General features: G+C 46.8%; 1 protein-coding gene across 8 annotated transcripts in view; it reads right to left on the bottom strand.

The window, feature by feature from the left end:
* LOC144772195 (NACHT, LRR and PYD domains-containing protein 1a allele 3-like) overlaps positions 1–22,114 on the bottom strand; it is an 884,004-nt gene that overhangs the window by 758,649 nt on the left and 103,241 nt on the right. For all 8 annotated transcript variants that reach the window (XM_078656332.1, XM_078656333.1, XM_078656327.1 and 5 more), the window contains one exon: positions 4,509–6,228. In XM_078656332.1, the coding sequence (XP_078512458.1) occupies positions 4,509–6,228 (1,720 nt within the window). The remainder of the gene's footprint in view (positions 1–4,508; positions 6,229–22,114) is intronic.

Genomic DNA, 22,114 nt, shown 5'->3' with positions numbered 1-22,114 from the left:
CATGTAAGTTAATCAATTCTTATAGTCTATCCAACCCAAATGGTATCTGTTTACTGTTATTTGAGTCTCACTTTTCAAGACAAAGAAACAAATCAAGCAAATAAAAGAAATTACTACACGGGGAATTGATTTTGTGAAAAAATTTATTATTTTTATGTATTTTTTTGAAGGGTACAGTTAAATAATTAAAATTGAATATGCAGAAAATTTCAAACGAACAGGAATTAAATCAATCACTCCATTAATCCATCTGAACTAGATTCCAGTCCAACAGAAATTATCATCAAAAAATCCTTTGTTACAACATAAGGGATGACGTTGCATGAATTCAATCAAGGTGAAAAAGATCTGGACAATTTGGTCGATCTTTTTCACCTTGATTGAACTCATGCAATTCCCCGTGTAGCAATTTCTTTTATTTGCTTGATTTGTTTCTTTGTCTTGAAAAGTGAGACTCAAATAACAGTAAACAGTAAACAGATACCATTAGGGTTGGATAGACTATAAGAATTGATTAACTTACATGTCTATAATCTGTGATTGATTCTGTTAAAATAAATTCCCTTGCTGACACTTCTCTTTATAACGAAAACCAAATTTAAGCACCACTGGGGCATAATGAATGGAGAAGGTGAAAACGTGCTGCAAGCCTTTCAAGAAAGAGTCACAACAGGCGACTTAAATTGGGAAGGCTAACCGAGCTACCGCAGAAACAACAAAATACCCAACAAATATCTCTAAACAGTGCCCAAAGGAAGGTCTTGCTGGGTTAATGATAACACAATAACTAACACCTCAGACAGTTTTGCATGAAGTGTGTCAATGTGCTGGTCTGAACTTCAAGCCGCAAACTTGTCCCAAAGGCAGACATACACAGATTTTGTCGAGGGATGCCTGACTGCCAGGATAACATCAACATTTGGAATTGAATTGAATTGAAAGAATATTTATATAGCGCCAGACTACCCGGAGGCCTCGTAGCGCTTCAGAACAAGAGTGGCAATTCAGTGAAGACACTAGTTGAAGAGATGGAAGAAAATTAAAAACGCTCAACTTATTTCTCAATCTCCAAGCATGAAGATGAAACGTGTGCAGGTTGGGACGCAAGACCCAGCCCTGCTGCTGCAACAGGCAGCCTGATTGTGGGAAAGATGCTCAAGCCCAGGAGGTCGGGGTGCCATACTCTCCATTCTCAATCTAGAGCCACTCGGATGACTTAACTCGGTTTGCCCTGATCTTTGTAAGGACTCTAGGTATCATATAGTATTGGAGGAAAGGTGTATGGGACGAATGAAATCAGAAACCCAAGCACTTATATAGTATCGGAGTTTAAGAGTTGGTTTATATAATGTGAACTTGACCCGAAGGTATCAGAGCTCTTTACATGAGCACCAGCTGTGTTACACAAGGACACATTCATTTTTTTGGGCACAAGGAGAATAAGTGATTCGCTCAGAATCACAGGATGCTGAGCGTCCTTGCCAAGACTCGAACCCGGTTCCCCAGCTTCGATGTCGACCACTCTAGCCCGTAAGGCCACATCTTCTCCCCTATCACAACAGTGTAAGGTCCAAACAGTCAGGATTTTGTTTAAGTAGAGATACAAATTATTAGCACAATATATAATCTTGCATTCTTCTGAACAATCCACTTATATACAGATTCTTTCATCGTAAACAGCTGACAGTGTTTCGTCATTACGTGACTTTTTCAAGGCTTTGAAGGGTACGAGAGCAGTACAAAGGTATATGTAACCTGGTCCCGAAAGTCTCTCGCATGGTCTGTAGCAAAAAGGATAGGGGAACAACCTACAATACCAAATATAGCTTTTCAACGGTCGATATATGTATTGACCAATTCTTCCGAAAGTGCACCAAGAGAACTCTGCTACAGACCCACTGTGGATGAATATCCCACAAGAAGTGTTTCAACAAACGTCATGGAATGTCAGAATAACGAGTATTGTGCAAGCCTTCGGCATTGTTGTAATCAAGTGTGGTAAGAGACCAATGATTCCACGTTTCACTTGTAAGTCCTATAACTAAATGTTAGATTATTAAAAAAGGTCTTCCAGAGACACGAGGAAGACCCGGCCAGATAGGTGCTTACTATGGGCATTATACATTTGGCTGTCTTTTAAAAAAATCTAACATTTAGTTATAGGACTTACAGCTATACATTTTGGGCCTAGGACCTCATTTGTAAACTGCACCGTGGGTAGTAGGGTCCTCTCAATCCAATAGCACCATTGTTTCTACAATATTACTATTGCTTCTTACACTACACCCACAGTATACAACTGTTCCTTAAGAAGTGCAAAAATCTGAATACTACTACCCCCTGTTATTCATTAATAAAGGCCTACAAGAGTCCTGAATTCTACTCAACGTAGTTTGCGTCTCCAAGCGAGAGCAGCATTGGAAACTCAAACATGCAAAAGTGTTGACAATGAGCATTCTCTGCAGTGGCAAACAGATCGAGCCATGGTTCTCGCGATCACGGAAGAGACTTTGCACCACCTCCGGGTGTAGATTCCATGCGTGGTCTGCAATGCGCCAACGGCTGAGGTAGTCTGCGCTGGCATTCAGAGATTTCCCCAGGTGTGTACGAATAGGAAAATGCCCTGAAGTTCCAGACACTTGCATTGGCATAGGGCCTCCTTGCACAGAGTCTGCGACTCTACACTGCCCTGCGTATTGCAGTAATGTCACTTTATCCTTTGGTTTTGTTCAGGGAACATACATACTTAAAGTCATCACTTCAACATTTTCAGAAGACTGTGAATTAAAAATTACAAACGTCTGTGGAAGGGGAAGTGGTCTTAAGAATCTCTTTGTTTCTACTCTTCACAGCACTTTCGTTTGCAGTCTGTCAGTTAAACACGGACACCCCTTTTCTCCTCATTGCTTTCTGAAACCCTCCATCTGTATATCACACACCTCATCTCCGTCCTTTTCAGCACCCTCTTTTCACTCTTTCATGCATGTACTTCCTTGCATCTCCCTCACTTCACCAGCCCCCACACTCACAAACATCCCCAACACACCTGTAAGGACTGTATTACCTTTAACTCTTGCCCAGTCAATATTTCAATAGCTATGTGCCTCCTTCACACACTTGTGCATAGAATCACAACTGGCACACCTGACAATTGCTCTGTGCGTTCTTCAGGGTGGACAAGGATAGGATGTGCAGATATTCTGAACCTCTTCATCACCCATTGACGAGAACTGTGAAAAATTCACGTTGCCTTCGGCCTGAACTCCCCAGCTTTCAATTGTGGCCCATTATAAACACCCACCTCGACTCACGCAGATAGAGGAGTGCTTTTCACAGTATACACCATACATGAGTAAAATGTTGCAGGAAACCAGAATTGGCAAAGCCAATAGGTCTCACCTTTGTGAGTGCTATAGGGTATGCCAGTTTCTTTTAGCCATGTTGTATAGCAGCTACCATGGCTAAAAGCTAGTGGCATAGAGAACCGTGGAGTAGTGCAGTGGCACAGAGTGGCCAGAATTGCTACTGAATTGGACAACAGCACTTTAAAGCCTCCTCAGGGCAAGTAAGTGATATGTAAGTGCAATTATAATACAATACTGTAAGTTAACAATTATCTCAACCTATGATCTATGTAAACATCTGTTGTCTTTGATCGGATGCAGGAGCTTGTTATTACATACATCACTTCTGTGAGAAGTGTTGGTTTTTTTTTTTACAAATAAATGTGTTTTAGAATCTTTCCAACAGACGTTGCCTAAACACATAGATCAACCATCGGGTGAAGATGTCTAGTTGAGGGATGGGTGGGATTGGTTAGTTTCAAAGGGACAAATATTCATCATGTTTACTCTTTGGTTTATCTCAATGAGACAGAATTGCAATAATCAGTTATACTTTAAGCACAATATTCACACTGCAGATTGTTATTTCATATTTCTGAAATGCATATGCACAATGTCACGTTTTGCCTGAACTATCAAGTGAAATTGTCTCTAACCATTAAAACCCAATATAGTTTGCGTTAAAAAAGTAAATGTGTTTTAGACCAGGAGGTGCTGGTGGATGAGGAAGCAACATATATCATACAGGTTGGGGGGTAAAGCAGATGGAGCCAGGTGGTGGCAGTGAAAGAAATAGTACCTGAATCACAGTGAGCTCAGCGGAGGGACACTAGTTAAACTGAATCGATCTGTGATTGGTTGTTGCTCCACACAAAGAAAATGATGCCCGACGCACACTGGCCAATTAAAGAACAGCATAGAAAAGTGACAATGATGCCACCGAATGGTAAGTAGCGGACGGCTCCAAGTCCCTTATTGTAAACAATACCCTAGCAAGCACGACACCTCCGCTGTGCAGGCAAGACCTAAAAAACTACAGAAACAAAACTCCTTGGAAAAGCCTAATCTTAAGGAATGAAAGAGTTTAAGTGAAATGTAAACAGGAACAGTGTTGCAGGAAACCAGTGTGTTTACATAGGAAACATAAACAATTTGGAGACTTACCTCAGAATGGAACATTTCATCAGACCTGGCATCAGCAATCGGAGACCTTCACGTTCAATTTTAACAGACAAGTCAATTTGTACAACTCCAACTGAATGTTGTAAACTGAATACAAGTGCTCTGGTGTCAGTGGCATCCAGTCTCGCCAGCAATGGTTCACAATAGATGATCTGTTTCACATGCTCAGTTGCACTTCTCACAAAATCTTCATCTTGTGTCTCATACAAACAGTTGAACAGATCTAACTCGTAATCACCTATCCGAACACTTTCTAAAAGTATTACTTCTTTAATCCACTTCTCTACGGCAGGCTTCAAGTCTAATGACACTGACCATTGGAAATCTTTCTCCATCAGATCGATTGTTTCTCTTCTGAGGAGGCCGAAGAGAAAGCGCACTGTCAGCATCAACTGATGATCATGTTTCCGGTTCCTATAATCTTCCAATAAATTGATCACGTCTCGCTCAGGGCTCTCTGTGGTTGTTTCATGGTCTTTGAGGACATAAAACAAAGCAGCAAAAAAATCCCGAAAGCTCAAGTGCAGGAAGCAGTACAGGTTGTCAGCCCCATCGACTTTCCGAAAAATCTCATTGTTTAGGAAGAGAGACTGAATGGGGGGTATATCTAGACCATGTCTAGTGATGTCACTGTCCTCAAACTGTGTTTTACCCTCATAGAGTCCTTCATTGGCTAAAGCACACAACCTTTTCAGGTACAGATTAAATATGCTCTGTGCTGTGTCCCTGCTTGTTTGTTCTAATAAACTGGAGAGGAAAAGCAAGTAAACTGAAGCAGTTGTCCTTAAAACAGCAACACATTCTTCTTCCTTCTCGATCTTTTGTTTGATGGGCTGGCAAACAACGCCGCATACAACTGGCACAAAACACATAGTAAAGAGAAGATCATTCTCTTCTATATTTTTATAAACTAGTTCACCTTCTGTTGTGTTACCAAAATAATTAATAAAATATTCCTTCCTGTCATCCTCAGAAAACCCCAGGATCTCCGCAAAGCGCACATCCTCCTCACAAGATGGAAGGAACTGCTTCAAAGTCTCCAAAGCAGCTGGTTGTGTTGTTATTATATTATAGGACTCTGGGAGATACTCTTTTCCTATTAAACTGATCAGTGTGTCATCCTCCGGGGATGTTTCGTCGAAGCCATCGATGATGAAGAGCACTTTGCTGGGCTCTGCCTCCATCTCTGTCCTTGATATGAGCGGTTCATTTTCACATTCAGATACATTTTCAGGTTTATTACATTCAATGAGGGCTTTTACAGTCAGCTCTCGGTTGAGCTGGTTATGATTGTCGCATGAAATATAAAACACATATTCAAACCTGTCCTGGAAGAGTTCTCCTGATGCCCAGTCTAGCATGATCTTTTGGGCGGTCATTGTCTTTCCAACCCCTGCCGCGCCAAGGAGAACTACGGTTCTGGGTTCGCGGCCGTTCTCTTCAGGGTCAAACAAAGATCTGATGTTTGAAGAACATTTGGATAATTGTTTTACGTCAGCTAAACTTATTAATCCAGAAGAAATAGTTTCATAGCATTTTTTCTCCATGAGGCAATAGTTGCTTAAAATGAGTGTCTGGTACTTTTCTTTCAATGTCCCATACTCACTATACCGGCGTTGTTCATCTTTCATCAAACGGAATACTTTTATAATGTGTTTCTTGTATGTCGCCTTCTTATCTTCTAGGCAGATATTTTCAGATTCTGTAATGTGAATGAAATGACCAAAACAGCAATTGTATTGTTTGTTTTACAATATTACCAAGACAAAGGATACGTTCATTTTTGAGCCACTGATGCTAACATTTGTTGGGTAACTGTGGGCAGAGGGAACCCTTAAATTTGAAAGCCCCAAACTATTACCTCAATATCTCGCCCAAGGGTTGAGGAATCGGGACAGTGTTAAACCTCAATTTCATGAGGCAATGTGTCCCAGAAATCAGGCATCCCACAGCATATAAAGATACAGTGAATTAACTAAGTGCCCTCTCAATGACTGAGTTCTAGATCAGGAATAAAATTCCAAGTTTTATTATAAAAATTTTAAAGGTAAGACACAGAAATCATTAATGCAAAAAGCCCGAAGTCATTACCAGAAAAGCTCTCAGAATAGGGCATTATGGAATAATGTGCAAATCACAGACATTTCTAAGTTCCAAGTGAGAAGCAAACTCAATAGCATAACAGGGAGCATCCTTCGAAGCACCGAAAAGTCTTCTGGCTCACCCTCAAAATCAAAATGAGGGGGTATACAATTTTCTAAGGTAGCAAATCATTAATTATGCAGATTTATCATAGTATGAGCAAAAGACAGTCTTAGCAAATCAGTACACGTTTATGAAACGTCATATTGCCTTTGCACCTATGCGTTACCCTTGTATGTGAGGGTTCTCCAATGTTGATCCTGGAGGGCTGGATCCATGCCAGATTTTTAAGATAACTACATTTGTCTTCATGTGGGTATGCTAAAAATCTGGTTTGAATCTGGCCTTCCAGGGCCAACATTGGAGAATCCTGTATCTACATGAATATTAACTCTGCCTTTTTAATGTTATTGTCACCCAGAGATTGCAGGTCAAACAGCATAAACAGCAGCAAACTATTATGATTGAATAGGGTACAGTGAGCTACCGGAAGGTCCATGAGAAAAGAAACATGTGTGTGGCCACGCTGGAAGGATTTCATCAAGAACAGCAGGAACCAGGTCAATGGAAATAAACATGACTCTGCTTGACTGTGTGCTGCAGAAGTAAATAAACAGTTTACATGCAGAAGAAGACACCCATTTTGAACAAGATATTAACTGTGCCGAAACGAATGCCTAGTCCACAAGAACCAGGCAAACACACTTCTATGCGTCATAGGAAATTTGTGCAATGGCATCATTTAAGTGTGCACATATACATTCAAAAATAAATCCACACTGCATGGTGGTGATAATGCACACAAACATAAGATGCACAAAAACTCCAATCTAAATATTCTGTCTGTGAAGAATTGAGAAACTGAGTTAACCATTCCTGCCACAAAAGGGTTTTAAGCAGGTGGTTCAAGCACTGGTCTTGCCGAGACTAGACTACGGCAGTGCTATGCTCTGTGGCCTTCACAAATACACCCTGGCTCCATTAAGGGCATCACTGAACGCTGCAGCCAGACTGGTCGCAGGTACCAAACCAAATGAGCAAATATCCCCAGTCCTAAAATCTCTCAAATGGTTACCCTACGAAGCTCAAATTCAGTTAAAGATTGCCGTTCTGACGCACTCCTCAACGACTGCTTTTAAACTGGAAGCCAAAACATTCCTAATAGCCAAATTCCTACCCTAATCTGGGTTAGGTCCATTGGCTCGAAATCATTGATCCTATAACCACTGTTCCATCATGTGATGCTGATCTTTACCACATTGTGTGCCCCCGTTTTGTAGCCCGCTATATACCTGTTTTTTGTGTCACTCTCCTTTGTGTCACTTGTCTGTGAATCATGCGATTATTCATGTTGTGTATTTTTACTTGATGTAGATATTGGGTTTTTGACCTTCCTTCCACCCTTTTGTAAAGCACTCTGATAACCTTCAGGATCTTGTTCACGCTATATAAAACTTTATAAAATAAATAAATAAACACATTTGGTCTGTAAATAACTGAGAACCTGAGAGCCAGCTATATAATTTCATAATTTCAACACATGACCCCATTGAACCCTCAGCTCGACTTTCCACCCATGCAGCTTCCCACACCAATCTCTATTTGTCCACACCTCGACTGAAAAACCCACAGCCTGACACCAACACCCAGGCTATGGTTTGGTAACAGAATAACACGATTCTCCAACTCAGTCCCACAGCAAAACACCCTCTGCCACTAGTGACCTACAACCATCCCTGACCAAAGACAGACAATGCCACCATCTCTCTACTTTGAAACTATTCTCACCTCTCCAACACTTCACTTCACCCTATATCATACACAGATGTAGGCCCTCTCTCCCTACCACCTTTCGAGGCCACTTCACTACTACCAGTACCCAAATTTCCTGAACCCCAAAAAAACACAACGTCCCATATGGCAAACCTTGGCACCAAATTTCAATTGAACCTACTACTACACACCATCTTTCTTGACACCCTAAATGCATAAATCAAATCACTGATATCTGACCTTTTGAGGTGCTATGAAATTCTTGCTGTTCGTGAGGATAGGTCCGAAACTGTACCATGTCCAGAACAGCTCCAATGAAAGGGAGCGTCTGAGATGTAGTCAGGTGCGACTTTGGCATGTTGATAGTAAACCCCAGCAAATGCAGGAGGACCGCCGTTATCTGGAGGTGGGAGACGACAGCCTGGGACGAGCCGGCCTTCAATAGCCAGCCGTCCGGATGGGGGAACTGGACAAAGAATAAGTAGTGCAGCACACACAAGAAGTCTGTATAGTTGAAACAAATCAGAACAAGTAAACGGAAGTAATCAAAGCTGTAAGGTCCATAGCCTTATTATTTTCTCATTGGCAGTTTTATTCCTTAAAATATCCAATACCTTGGTATGTAAAAACAGAAGCAGCCGACACGTTTTTCATCCGTTGGACTTTTTCCAAGGCTAAAAGTCTTGTCAAATGGGCAAAAAAAATCTTAGGAGCAATATCCTTTTGCCTTTTCCGCCTGTTTTTCCCCGCAGCTGCTTACCAAGCGGCCCCTCCACCCCCAGCAAGACCAGCGCGACCAGCCCAATCCTGCTACCGCCTCCCAGCTGTCCAGCCCTCCCAGACCCCTACTTAATGGCAGCCGCTGCGGGGATAGGCGAGCAAGACCACGGACTCATTGTCAGTGAAATTGCTCTCCCTCCCTCGCTGCTACACCATTAAGGGAGGCCTTCCCCCGAGCCCCTGCACTCTTGAGTGTTGGTGCTCGCGGCCCTCCTCCACCCACAGGTTTTACCTGCACCTCATCCCTGGTGGTCCAGTGGACCTCAGTCTCCATTCTCTCGCTCCACTTTTTCTCTCCTTTTTCACTCGTTTTTACCTCATTTCAATCTCCCTCCTTCACTATCCTTCTGTGTGTTCTGTGTCGTCCCTCCACTCTTCTTGCACTTTTGCTGCCTTATTTTAACTTTTTCCTCTCTTTTGCTTTTTTCCATCCGTTTTTTCCCCGCGGCCCCTCCCCCAGCACGACCAGCTTGATCTGCCCAATCCAGCTCCCAGCTGTCCAGCACCCCCGACCCCTACTTAATGGCGGCCGCCGCGCCAAAGGCAAGCCCGTCTGCGACCTGACCGCGACCAGCGCCAGGAACCCTAGATCTCCGCACAGCCAATACTACGACAGAGCGGCACTCCACGTTCTCAATCCAGGATGCAACACCACTGCAAGCTAGCATCATCAGCCGACACCCACGGACCCTTCAGCTATCATCGCTGCTGGCACACCTACAGCGCTGCCAAGACCACGGACACAGCGCAACCCGCCCTTAAGAACACAACCGAACACCCTGCAATGCATCCTCCTCAACGTCAGATCCCTCCACAAACACGCCACCGAAATCTGGGACCTCCTCAAGAGCACCACCCTGGACTGAGCGTTCTTCACCGAAACATGGACCAACACCACCTCGGGACCGGACATTGCCATCGCCATTCCCCAAGGATACAAGATCTCCAGGAAGGACCGCCCCACCCGCCCGGGAGGAGGAAGCACCATCGTCCACAAATCACCCTCCGCCTGAGCACATTCCCCAACGAGCCCACAGACCTGACGGAACACCTTCACTTCAAGATACTGGCCAGCCCTACCACTACCCTCTGAGGAACCCTCACCTACCGACCCCGCCGACATTTCGCCAACTCCATCATGGACATCATCTCCCCGCATGCCATCGCATCCACCAACTACATCCTATTGAGACATCTCAACGTCCTCCTCGACAACCAACTGGACCCCAGCATGCCATTCCTCCTGGACAACCTCCACTACATTGGACTACACCAGATCGTGAACGAACCCATGCACTCAGCAGGACACACCCTCGACCCCCTCTTCACAACAGGAAACTCCATCACCTTCAGCCACACCACCTAACTGCCATGGACTGACCATCAATGCGTCCACTTCACCTTCAGAACACCCACCACCCCCAGACACCATCACCTGCTCCCATGAAGAAACTGGACCAGAATCATCGACGACCAGCTAACCTCATCACTCAGCAACTCCACCCCAACCATCGCAGAAAACGACGACCCCAACACCGCATCCTGAACCCTGCACAGATGGATCTCCGACAGCGCCAACACCATAGCCCATAACACACACGCCAAGAAAGCTAGATGGTTTACCACCAAACTATGAGAGTCCAGATGCACTTGCCCATGCCTCGAAAAGGCCTGGAGGAACACCAAATCCACAGAAGCCCACAACAACTTCAGAGCCGCCACCAACGCCCACCACAACTCATCAGAAAAACGAGGAAAAAAGCGATTGAAGACAGAATCTCCACTCATGCGCACAACAGCAAAGAACTCTTCATCATCATCAAGGAGTTCGCCCAACCCCCCAGTGAGTCCAACAACATCCCTCCCTCACAAGACCTCTGCGACAAACTAAGCACCTTTTTCCACCACAAAATCAAGAGCATCTACGACAACTTCGACGAAGACAACCAACACACTGAACCCTCACCAACCACCCCGACACCCTGAAGCCAGCGTTTGACAACTGGACAGCCCTCACCACCAAAGATACACTGAAGACGATGAAGTCAATCCACTCCGGGGCCCCCACAGAACCCTGCCCCCACCACATTTTCAACAGAGCCGCCGACACTATGGCACCCATGCTCTGCCACACCATCAACTGCTCCCTGGCAACCTCCTCATTCCCCGACGACTGGAAACATGCCAAGAAGAAACCCTCGGCGGACCCCACTGACCTCAAAAACTACAGACCCATCTCCCTGCTCCAGTTCCCAGCTAAAGTCATCGAGAAAGCCATTAACAGCCAACTCGTCAAAATCATGGAAGAGAACAACATCCTTGACTCCTCACAATCTGGCTTCAGAAAAAAACACAGTACGGAAACTGCCCTCCTCGACACAACAGACGTCATCCGCACCCTACTGGACAAAGGAGAAACAGCAACCCTCATCCTCCTTGACCTCTTAGCGGCTTTCGACACAGTCTCTCACCGTACCCTAATATGCAGACTCCACGACGCAGGGATTCAGTCAGTCAGCCAGTCAAGAATGCTTTATTCGACAACTTAATGCCATAAAAGTGAACAAGTCAAACAGCGATACATTTCATTAACACAATTTAAAAAAGCCAAAGTTTAAGAAAGCATTCCTGATATCAACCCTGAGACAGAGACCTAAAATATATACAATACAGAAAGGTTGTGTAAAATACAAGGTGCAAATGAGTAAACTCAAACAAATACAGTAGTCCCTGTTTATAACATTATAAATATCCACCAGAAGACCGGGACCTAGAGTACAATACGGTACAATAACGTTGTATGAAGTGCAAAGTGCAAAAGAGCACGCTCAATCAAATACAGAAGGTCCCTGTTTATAACATTCCTGATATCAACCAGCAAACCGAGACCTAATGTGTAATACAGTAGAAAAACATTTTATAGAGTGCAAGGTGCAAAACAGCATTTCAGTCAAATACAGAAAGTCCCCGTTAATGGCATTCCTGATATTAAACTAGGTGACCGAGACCTAGAGTACATACAGTGCAAAGGCGTTGTATAAAGTGCAAGGTGCAAAAGAGCAAGCTCAATCAAGTATTTTAGTCTCCGTTTATGACACACTAGCAGCCCGTCCCGACGTTGTCCGGGTATGAATTGCTGCCGGCCAGTAGTATATTGTGTTGTAGGATTTCGTTTTGATAGCATTTCTTATCTGTGACAGGCCTGTGAAACGCTCCGATTCCCAGTTCACTGCTGATGCACTTAAGAGTGCGCGTTCAGTAGTGTGTGAACTCGAGTTTCCCTACTTTATTTTTCCTTGCATTATTATATAGCGCAAACTCGACAACATGGCATGAGCACAATTTACATTACAGAAGAACACATTCATTTGTGGTAGGCACGGGAGACAGCCGAACGTAGCTCCCCAGCTCTAAAGTTCGCAATTCTAGAACTTGTGGCGGGAGGTGTGTCTAAAAGTGTATGTCAGTGCTGGCCATCAATGAGAGAGACCTGTGCATTTTTCAAATGGGTGGTGAAAAAATATGAGTATGTTGCTGGAGATGTGGGCCGCCGTGCCACCAATGTACTTACCGGGGGAGGGTAAGCACCCATTATTCCGCAACTATCTTTCCGCTTACCATCACTCCGCATACTTTCATTACGAAAGTACCATGACTCCGCAATGCCATTATAACGCATGGCATTACATTTTATATGCTTTTACCATACATACATTTACAACGAAATTCGTTGTAAATGCATGAATGGTAAAAGCATGTTTTTTTTTAAATGTTTGGATAAGATAAGTATGGGTAGAGGGGTATATGTTTTGGGGTACTGAGGTATATGTTTTGGGGTGTTTGGGTATTTTAAGGGTTCAGATATAGTTTTGGGTTATGGAGTACAGGGGTAGTTTTAGGGTTTAGGGATAGGTATGGGTTTTGGGGTACAGGGGTATTTTTAGGGTTCAGGGCTAGGTTTGGGTTTTGGGGTATAGGGGTATTTTTAGGGTTCAGGGGTAGGTTTGGGTTTTGTGGTACAGGGGTATTTTAAGGGTTCAGGGCTAGGTTTGGTTTTTGGGGTACAGGAGAGAAAGGGGGGATGGCGAGGAGCAATGGAAAGGCCCAAGGACGTGGCCATAGGTCTGCTGTCCTTAAACGGGTCCAGCGCTGAATACGCCCCATCTCCGAAGAGACGGGAGCCATCAAAGGGTATGTTCATAAGCAATGCTTGAACATGCCCTGAAAAGCCAGTTGCTCTGAGCCAAGCGTGGCGCTGTAGGGCCACCATCGAAGAAACTGCTCTGCCCAGCAGGTCGGTGGTATCCAGTCCACATCTGATAGTGAACTTTGCTGCATCTCTCCCATCAGCAACAGCCAGGGAGAGTATGCCCAGGGCTTGTCCTGGACCATGGGCAGCACCTGCACAACAAAATCCCATAGAGCATGGGAAGGCCGGCCCAAAAGACCTGCGGTGTTCACGGACCGCAATGCCAGGCTGGTGGAAGAAAACTTCTTCTGCCGTAAGGTGTCCAGCCTACATGCGAGGTAAAGGCTTGGACCACCAAGCTCTCTGGGGTTTTGTGTTGCATGAGGAAAATGGCGTCCCCTGGGGCAGGCGGGCAGTGGCCAATTGTCCTGTTCACAGGAGCCCCCATGCTGGGCTTGGTCTAAGTCCCAACCAGCTTCATTAAATGGGAGAAGCAGTTCTGTGGGTGGTGGGGTCACTCCCGGCTAAAACACGTCTGTCAAGACATTAGTCTTCACTGTCAAAGAGGGCAGGCTAAGGTCCAGGATATCTGCAGCCTTCTCATTACCATTGCAAAGGATGCTCCCTCCTTCATAGCCAGAGTATGGTCGGAAAGAATCGCAGTATCCGGAGAAGTGTCTAATCCACTAGCTTCTGCCAAGTCCTAACACCAGTACGTTTGGGTCGAAAGGGAGGTATTCTTCAGGTTCCAGTGACCCCTCCCAATCCTCCACGAGTCCTAGCACATAGGAATAGGACTCAAGCTCTGGCCTGGAAGGCATGGCTCCAGTTGGCATCAGACTACACCTCTCTAGCTCCGTGTCGGAGATCAGAATTGGGAAGGCGGCTGCAGAGGGTGCCAGCAGTGCCAGGAGCGCCTGCATCAGGACCGGTGCTGGGGAAGGGTTGAGGTGGTATGACTGGTGCCGTTACGGATCCATCCATGGACCCAAGGGGCCTGGCTGGTGCAAAGAGTGGAGTCGCTGGCGTAAATCCGTTATGGACTCCTCTCAAACCAACGGAGCCACTCAAACTAGAGGCGCATGGCCTAAAAAAACTCCTGAAGTTAAGCAGGGGTAGCTCCGGCACCCAGAAACTCAGGGAGGCGTAGAGCCACCCCGGGTGGTGGCTCAACCGCAGAGCCAGGCTTCAAATGCCAACGCTCCCTCATCTCGTTGGCCGATGGACAAGGTGAAGTCAAAGACTTTTTCGACTTCTTGCTCTTCTTTTTGTGGTAGGACTTACCCGAGTGAACCGTCGACTTTGAGTGAGACGAAGATCTTAGGCGCTGCAACTGATATGGGACCTTTCTCTCGACCGGGATCGAGACTGTCGCAGCGTCCCACATGGAGTCTCCAGGAGCCTAAGCGATTGCTTCAGCAAGATCTTTGATTCATCAAGTTGATGCAGGTCTTCACTCTGTGGTCGCACTCGAGGCACCATAGGCAAACGAGGTGTGGGTCAGTCACCGACATCAGTTGGTGGCAGGCACCACAGGGCTTGAAGCTGGCCCTCCGAGATGAGATCCCTGCCAGACAGCAGTTGCCTCTTTTTGCTTTTTCGTCTTGCAGCAGATTTATATAGCAACTTATCACGGGAGAGATTTAGTGATATGTCCAGAATGACTGGATGCTGCTCACCCGAGACTCAAATAGGGGTCCCCAGTTCTCAAGTCAGCAGAGTCAGCCTCTGTGCCACACCCTCTCCACTCCCAGGGTACTTGACTTAGAGCTCTTTCCTTCATCCCGGACGATGATTGATAAAAACTGCTTTTTATTCATCACATAGGCGGAACCGATGCGTTACCAATGCTTTTACACTTTGGCATACGCATCTTATTACACCATCCCACTGATTTAGAACCACACTTCTGCCTTCTACGAATGACAAAGCGTTTCAGATGGAAGGTTTTAGCCAGTCGTCAGAGATGGAGAGTTATGGAGGACAGATCTGAGGTAGGATCAGATACTGAGACAGCTTCTGAAGGAGAAGAAATGGAGCAGAATCTGGAAGCAATTTTTCAGTCAGCGGAGTTCCATCTGATGGCTCATGTTTCAGTGATTCTCAGGGATATGGTCACAGCAGTCATGATGTCTCCTTCGCAAGCATGAACTGTGACAGAGAGACAGTAGCCGCATAGACCAGTCCAGGGAGCAGGCATGTTCGGCGTCAAGAACAGACGAGTGCTCTTTTGGTAGCTCCACCAATTTAGTGCAGCCCTAAATTTCCCTGTTCACTGCAGACGCTAGATGTAAAGTCGATACAGCACATTTGTTTTGCCTGTTGACTACGTCCATCTCTTTTGGGTGCTGGCCACCTCGAGGGAATTGTGCACCAAACAAATTTGCATGCGACAGTTTCTTAGGGAGCAAGTAGGCACAACCAGGCCTCTTTCTAGGGCACACCGGTGGACTTCCATTGCACTTGGGGAGTTGAAGAAGTTTCTGGGTGTTACACTCGTTCTCTGTAGCTAAGGAGTAAACACATTTGTTTATAGTCTCAATAATAAACAACCACTTTCAACTGCCCAAAGCTGTACAATGGGGCAGCTCCAGCTCTTTTTTCTTATTTAGGTTAAGATGTCTAATGGTAAAAAACCTGTTGTGGGATTACAAAGCACTTACAGGAGCTTATAGCCCACCCATCGCTTAAAATAGGTTAGCTTTACTGTCACTCATTTGCTTGTTTATTGTTCAATGGCTTTTCTTACCCCAGCTTGTCCACCTTGTGGTTGTACCTTCCCTGCAGCACATCCTCTTTATCATCTCTCTGATTGGCTGGCATCTATCCTTCCACTGGTTACTTTCTGCAAACTACTTTTTTCTTTTTGGCTTACCACTAGATGAGAGTCCATGTGTTTTCCAGCTCTCCTCTGCTTGTGTTTCTGACCCCCAATCCCCTCTCTGTTGCAGCCTCCCCCATGTGTTTCTTCCACTCAACAAACTCCCACTTGCTCCGAGTTGCTTCTCCCTTGTGTGTTGCTCTTCCTCTCCCCTACACCACAAGGCTTCCCAACCCTGCTCATTCCACTTCACCATAAACATATTTTTTTGCCTGTTCCAGGCAGCAAATTGCTGCCACCTCCTCCACCTTAAAAAGCGCATTCAGAATCCTTCAATTATATATAGGCAGTTGCCGAAACGCATCTTCTGTGTGCTTGAATACCATCGGGGTAAGCAGTTTCCCATGAGTGCTGTACTTTTTGTACCTGGCAGCAGAAAAATATATATATTATATGTTGGAAAATAAGGCAGCATCTGTGAGGCCTGCACAAATAACATGACACATTTGTCCTTCACTGGGAACCAAACACCCTAGGGCAGCGCCTGACTCTCAGAGGGTAGCGTTGCAGAGCAGTCTGAGGCTTACTCAAGGGAGGTGGTGTGGGCTAGTAATCGCCATTTGCAGGTGCGCAAAAATAACACTCAATAATTGATTGTCTAGTCTGTACTTTGCTTTATAAAAGTAAGAGTACATTTATTAAACACACACACCACTTAATACTATACACCAATTTACAAATATACATAAGCTGTTGGAATTACTTTGTGACATTGCATAACATCTCCACCCCTCCCGCAGGGGGGTGGGGTCTAGTACCATCACTCCCATGTATGCACATCATCTTGCCCCCAATGCAATTAGTTGAACCTATCCTGGAGCGAGGGCCCTGCGCAGGGGCACCATCCCAGTGGCGTCCCCCTCCCATTACCTCAACAAGCATTAAACAGGGATACACCTGCCTTGGTGACACATGACCCTGACTGAGCATCTCCTACTGACCCTAAAGTATACACCTCTACATCTTAAGGGCTAACAGTCTGGGGTCTTCACCTAAGCGCAGCAGCAAGACTACATGTTTACGCACACTTTAGAATGACAGTACTCAGCACATTTGGATATCATTAAAAATGCATTGCAATTACAGCCCCTAAAGGCATCACAGATGATCACAGGATTAAGTTGTAAATACCGTCAGACACCCTAGCAGGAGTGTCTAGCCACTTAAATCCACTTTGCTTGTGACATCACCTTACACCAGTACTTCACATTGAACATCAGTCCCTCTAAAAGAAATAACCATTAATAAATGCATTTCAGTGCAATTACGCCATTTCACCTCCAGGGGATGCCCTTCTCGAGACATCTCCAACTCAGCCCTTCAATCTTTGATGCACTTCTCAATGAACCCCCAGCTGTAGAACAAATGTTCCAGCCTAGGAGGTGATGCAATCTTCGCTGAGAGTTGAAGGGTTATTCTTTTTAAATCCTCAAGAAACTTAGGATGGGACTTAGCTTTGTGCTGGGGGCGAGACTACGCTGCTCCAGCAGCTCCCTCAGCACCTTTTCACACTCAAGGGTGACCCCTCTCCTCTGGGGGCCACCAAAATGCCCAAAACAATCCATTCCTCATGCCTTGCAAGGCATCATGGGGCGCTTCAAGCTCCTGCTGCTTTCTGGGGGCCTCGGTGGGGGGCCTGGTCCCACCCGGACCCCCGGGTAAGGGTATGCGACGCAGGGAGCCCACACCTGGCCGCTCCGGGCTTTGGTCGGGCTCCTCCTTCCTTGTCCGGGGCCCCGGTCCCACCCGGGAACCCCGCAGGCTCTCCACGTGGGAGGGCAGTCCCCGGGACCTGACCCACCCCGGGGGCCTTTCCTGGACCAGCGCCGGAGCCTCACGCGCTTTGCCGTCAGGGGGCCACAGGTCAAGGTCTCTCACCTTCTGGGGGGCATATCTCAGCCCCTGGAGGTCCGATCTGCCCCACATTTGCATCTTCTTGCTCCTGGCGGCGCCCCCAGCCACTGGGAGCACTCTCCGGGTCTCCAAGAGGGTGCACTCTGCAGGGAGCGGTCTGCACTGGCTCCCTGCGCCGGCCTTTCGCCTGGCTCTCCTCCTGCGCCTCTCTTCTCCCTGCGCAGAGGCCCCTGCTTCTGTGCACCGGTCCTGGGCGCTTCTTCTGGTGCTGTTAGGGGCCTGGGTGACAGTCAGGGGGTCTCTCCTTCCAACTGCCCATTGCCAGGCTCCAGCACCTTCCACCTCAGCAGACCACACCCCAGAGAGAGAGCTTCTCTTCCTGTGCAAGTACTTTTTAGAAGTTGAGTAGGGGGCTGGCAGAAAGTCTCTGTGGGTCCTATCAAACAGCGACACATCACTTCCCTGCCCCTGCTCCCTCCTTCTTGTCCAGCCTCTTGGTTTGTTAAAAATGGAGTCATCCAGTGTCTCTGGCCACATAGCCTCTGAAACCCAACTCTTTCCTTCTTGGTGTAGCCTGGTGCCTGGCACCCAGTGACAGCTGTTAATGGATGAGCCTGTAGCCCCACCCATCTTCTTTGTGGAGAGGAAGCCCTAGCTTGTGGAAGAAAGGTTATCAATCCATCCAGCTGAGGTCAACCCTCAGCCTGGGTCTGGTCATGCCTGGCTCAGAGAAATAGGACAGTTCTGTATGACCTAAAAGCAGTACAAATATGACTTTGGACTCTGCAGAATTGAATATGCTACTTACCAGTAGGCATCTGTTCTTGGCATGTAGGGCTGCTAACATTCATATCTATTGCATAGATCGCCGCCTAGTGTTGGGTCCGGATGATTGCACATTGTTGTCCTGGAAGAGTCTTCGAAGTATCACGAGATAGGTGGCTCCTCCCCTGGACTACAGTGCGCATGGGCATCGACTCCATCCCCAGATTGTTTTTAGCCATTGTGGCAAAGATGGAGTGCGATAGAAGAAATGATGTCCATGCTAGTGATGAAAAGCAAGAAGTAATCTGCAGCTGCTACAGGCGCCGGGGAGGAGGGTGGGCGATATGAATGTTAGCAGCCCTACATGCCAAGAACAGATGCATACTGGTAAGTAGCATATTCAGTTCGAGGCATGTGGGCTGCTAAATTCATATCTATTGCATAGAATACATAGCAGTCCCCTCATTAGCGGCGGCCGCCCGTGCCAGCTGCAGAAGTCTGAAAAAGAGTTTTGAGAACAGCCTGTTCTACAGCTGCCTGCTGTTTGGAGTGCACATCTACACAGTAATGTTTGGTAAATGTATGTGGTGTAGCCCACGTGGCTGCTCTACAAATGTCTTCCAAAGGAATGTTACCTAGGAATGCCATGGAGGCCCCCAACTTGCGTGTGGAGTGCGCCCTGGGGGGGACCGTTAAAGTGCGTTTAGCCTTCTGATAACAAATCTGAATACATTTAACGATCCACCTGGCTATTCCAGCTTTGGAAATAGGGTTGCCTTTGTGCGGTGCTGAGAAGGCAACGAAAAGTTGCTGTGTCTTTCTAAAGTGTTGTGTTCTGTCAATGTAGTACATTAATGCCCTTTTAACATCCAGCGTGTGGAGCATTCTTTCCGCTACGGTTTCTGGGTTTGGAAAGAATGCGGGCAGTTCAATCGTCTGATTGACATGAAACTGTGACACCACCTTTGGAAGGAACTTGGGGTTAGTGCGGAGCACTACCCTGTTTGAATGGACTTGAATAAATGGCTCTTGTATTGTGAGCGCTTGTAGCTCACTAACACGTCTGAGAGACGTGATAGCAATGAGGAAAGCCACTTTCCATGTCAAGAACTGAACCTCACACGAATGTAGAGGCTCAAAAGGCGGGCCCATCAACCTAGTGAGGACCACGTTGAGGTTCCACACTGGAGCGGGTGGGGTCCTGGGAGGAATGACCCGCTTCAGCCCTTCTAGAAAAGCTTTAATGGCAGGCACCCTGAAAACAGAGAGATGCTGCCTGTTCTGAAGATAAGCCGCTATGACGGATTAGTGTATCCTAATGGAAGCGTACGCTAGATTGCATTTGTAAAGATGCAACAAATAGCAGTTGATGTTAGGAATGGATGCATCTAGCGGGTTTATGTCATGTGCTGTACAATAAATGACAAACCGCTTCCATTTTGCTGCATAGCAAGCTCTTGTAGTGGGCTTCCGTGCCTCCCTGATGATGTCCATGCATTCTGGAGGCAGGTTAAGGTAGCCAAACTCTAAGACCTCAGGAGCCAGATCGCCAGATTGAGCTGGTGCGGATCTGGATGCTGAATGTCGCCATGGTTCTGCGTCAAACGTCTGGGTGTGAGGTACAGCCTTTGATGCGGTACCACGGAGAGTTCTAGAAACGTGGTGTACCATGGTTGGTGTGCCCACGTTGGAGCAACCAGGATGAGTGTCATCGAGTGTTGCTTTAGCTTTCTTGCCACCAGCGGTATTAGAGGTGCTGGGGGAAAAGCGTACGCAAATCTGCCTGACCAGTTCATCCATATCGCATTGCCCTGCGATTGTGGGTGAGGGAACCTGGCGGCAAAGCTTTGGCATTTTGCGTTTTCCCTTGTGGCAAACAGGTCTATCTCCGGATGACCCCACTGCTGGAAGTACGGGCGGAGTACTGATGGATGTATCTCCCACTCGTGCATTTGATGGCTGTACCTGCTGAGCAGATCCGCCATCTGATTGTCCTTGCCCGGGAGGTGTTCCGCCATGAGGAAAATGTTCCTCTGAATGGCCCACTTCCACATGCTCTGAGCCAGATGAGACAGCTGTGGAGAGTGCGTACCCCCCTGCTTCTGGATATAGTACATGGCAGTCATGTTGTCCGTCCGGATCAACACGACTTTGTTGCACAGATGTACCTTGAAGGACTTGAGTGCCATGAAGATTGCCATCAACTCTAGATAGTTGATGTGCATCTTCTTTTGCTGTGTCGTCCATAGCCCCTGCACCGTGTAGTGGAGCACATGAGCTCCCCATCCCTGGAGAGAAGCGTCCGTCGTCATGATGATCTGCGGCACAGGCTCTTGGAACGGTCGGCCCTTGCAAAGGTTGTGTGGATTCCACCAATGCAGAGAGCTGTATGCCCGACCGGTCACCAACACTAGGTCTTTCAATTGTCCTTGAGCCTGTGTCCACTGATGCGCCAAGCATTCTTGGAGCGGACGCATATGCAACCTTGTGTGCGGGACTATGAAGATGCAGGAGGCCATCATGCCTATCAACTGCATAAACACTCTCGCTGGGAGTGATTGTTGCGGTTTGAACCTTTGGATTTGCGACTGGATGTTGTCGATCCTCACCTGGTTCGGCTGAGCTGTAGCAGTTAAAGTATTTATTGTCGCGCCTAGATACTGCTGCACATGGGCTGGCTGAAGGTGCGACTTTGGATAGTTTAGTGAGAACCCCAGACTGTGAAGGAGGTGAATTGTGTGGGACATGTCTGCGGCGCACTGCTGGGCCGACTTCGCTTGAACGAGCCAGTCGTCTAGGTAAGGGTAGACAAGTATGTTCTGTCTCCTGAGGTGCGCCGCCACAGTCGCCAGACACTTTGTGAACACCCTGGGGGCAGTGGTCACTCCGAAGGGTAGGACCTTGACCTGGTAATGCTTGTTTTGTATGGTGAACCTGAGGTACTTTCTGTGGGATGGGTGGAGTGGTATGTGAAAGGAAGCATCCTTGAGGTCCAAGGTTGCGAGGAAGTCCCCCTGGTTTAACAATGGAAGAACCTGCTGCAGTGTTAACATGTGGAAGTGTTCTGAGAGTATGTACAGGTTGAGGGGGCGTAGGTCCAGAATGGGCCTGAGCGAGCCGTCCTTCTTTGGGATCAAGAAGTACAGGGAATAAACCCCTGTGCCTTCTTCCTCCACCGGCACGAGCTCTATTGCGCCTTTTTGC

The sequence above is a fragment of the Lissotriton helveticus genome, chromosome 8 (genome assembly GCF_964261635.1).
Source record: "Lissotriton helveticus chromosome 8, aLisHel1.1, whole genome shotgun sequence".
Lineage (NCBI taxonomy): Eukaryota > Metazoa > Chordata > Amphibia > Caudata > Salamandridae > Lissotriton > Lissotriton helveticus.
Note: the sequence above shows the minus strand (reverse complement) of the source record. Positions and strands in the feature narration are given on the sequence as shown.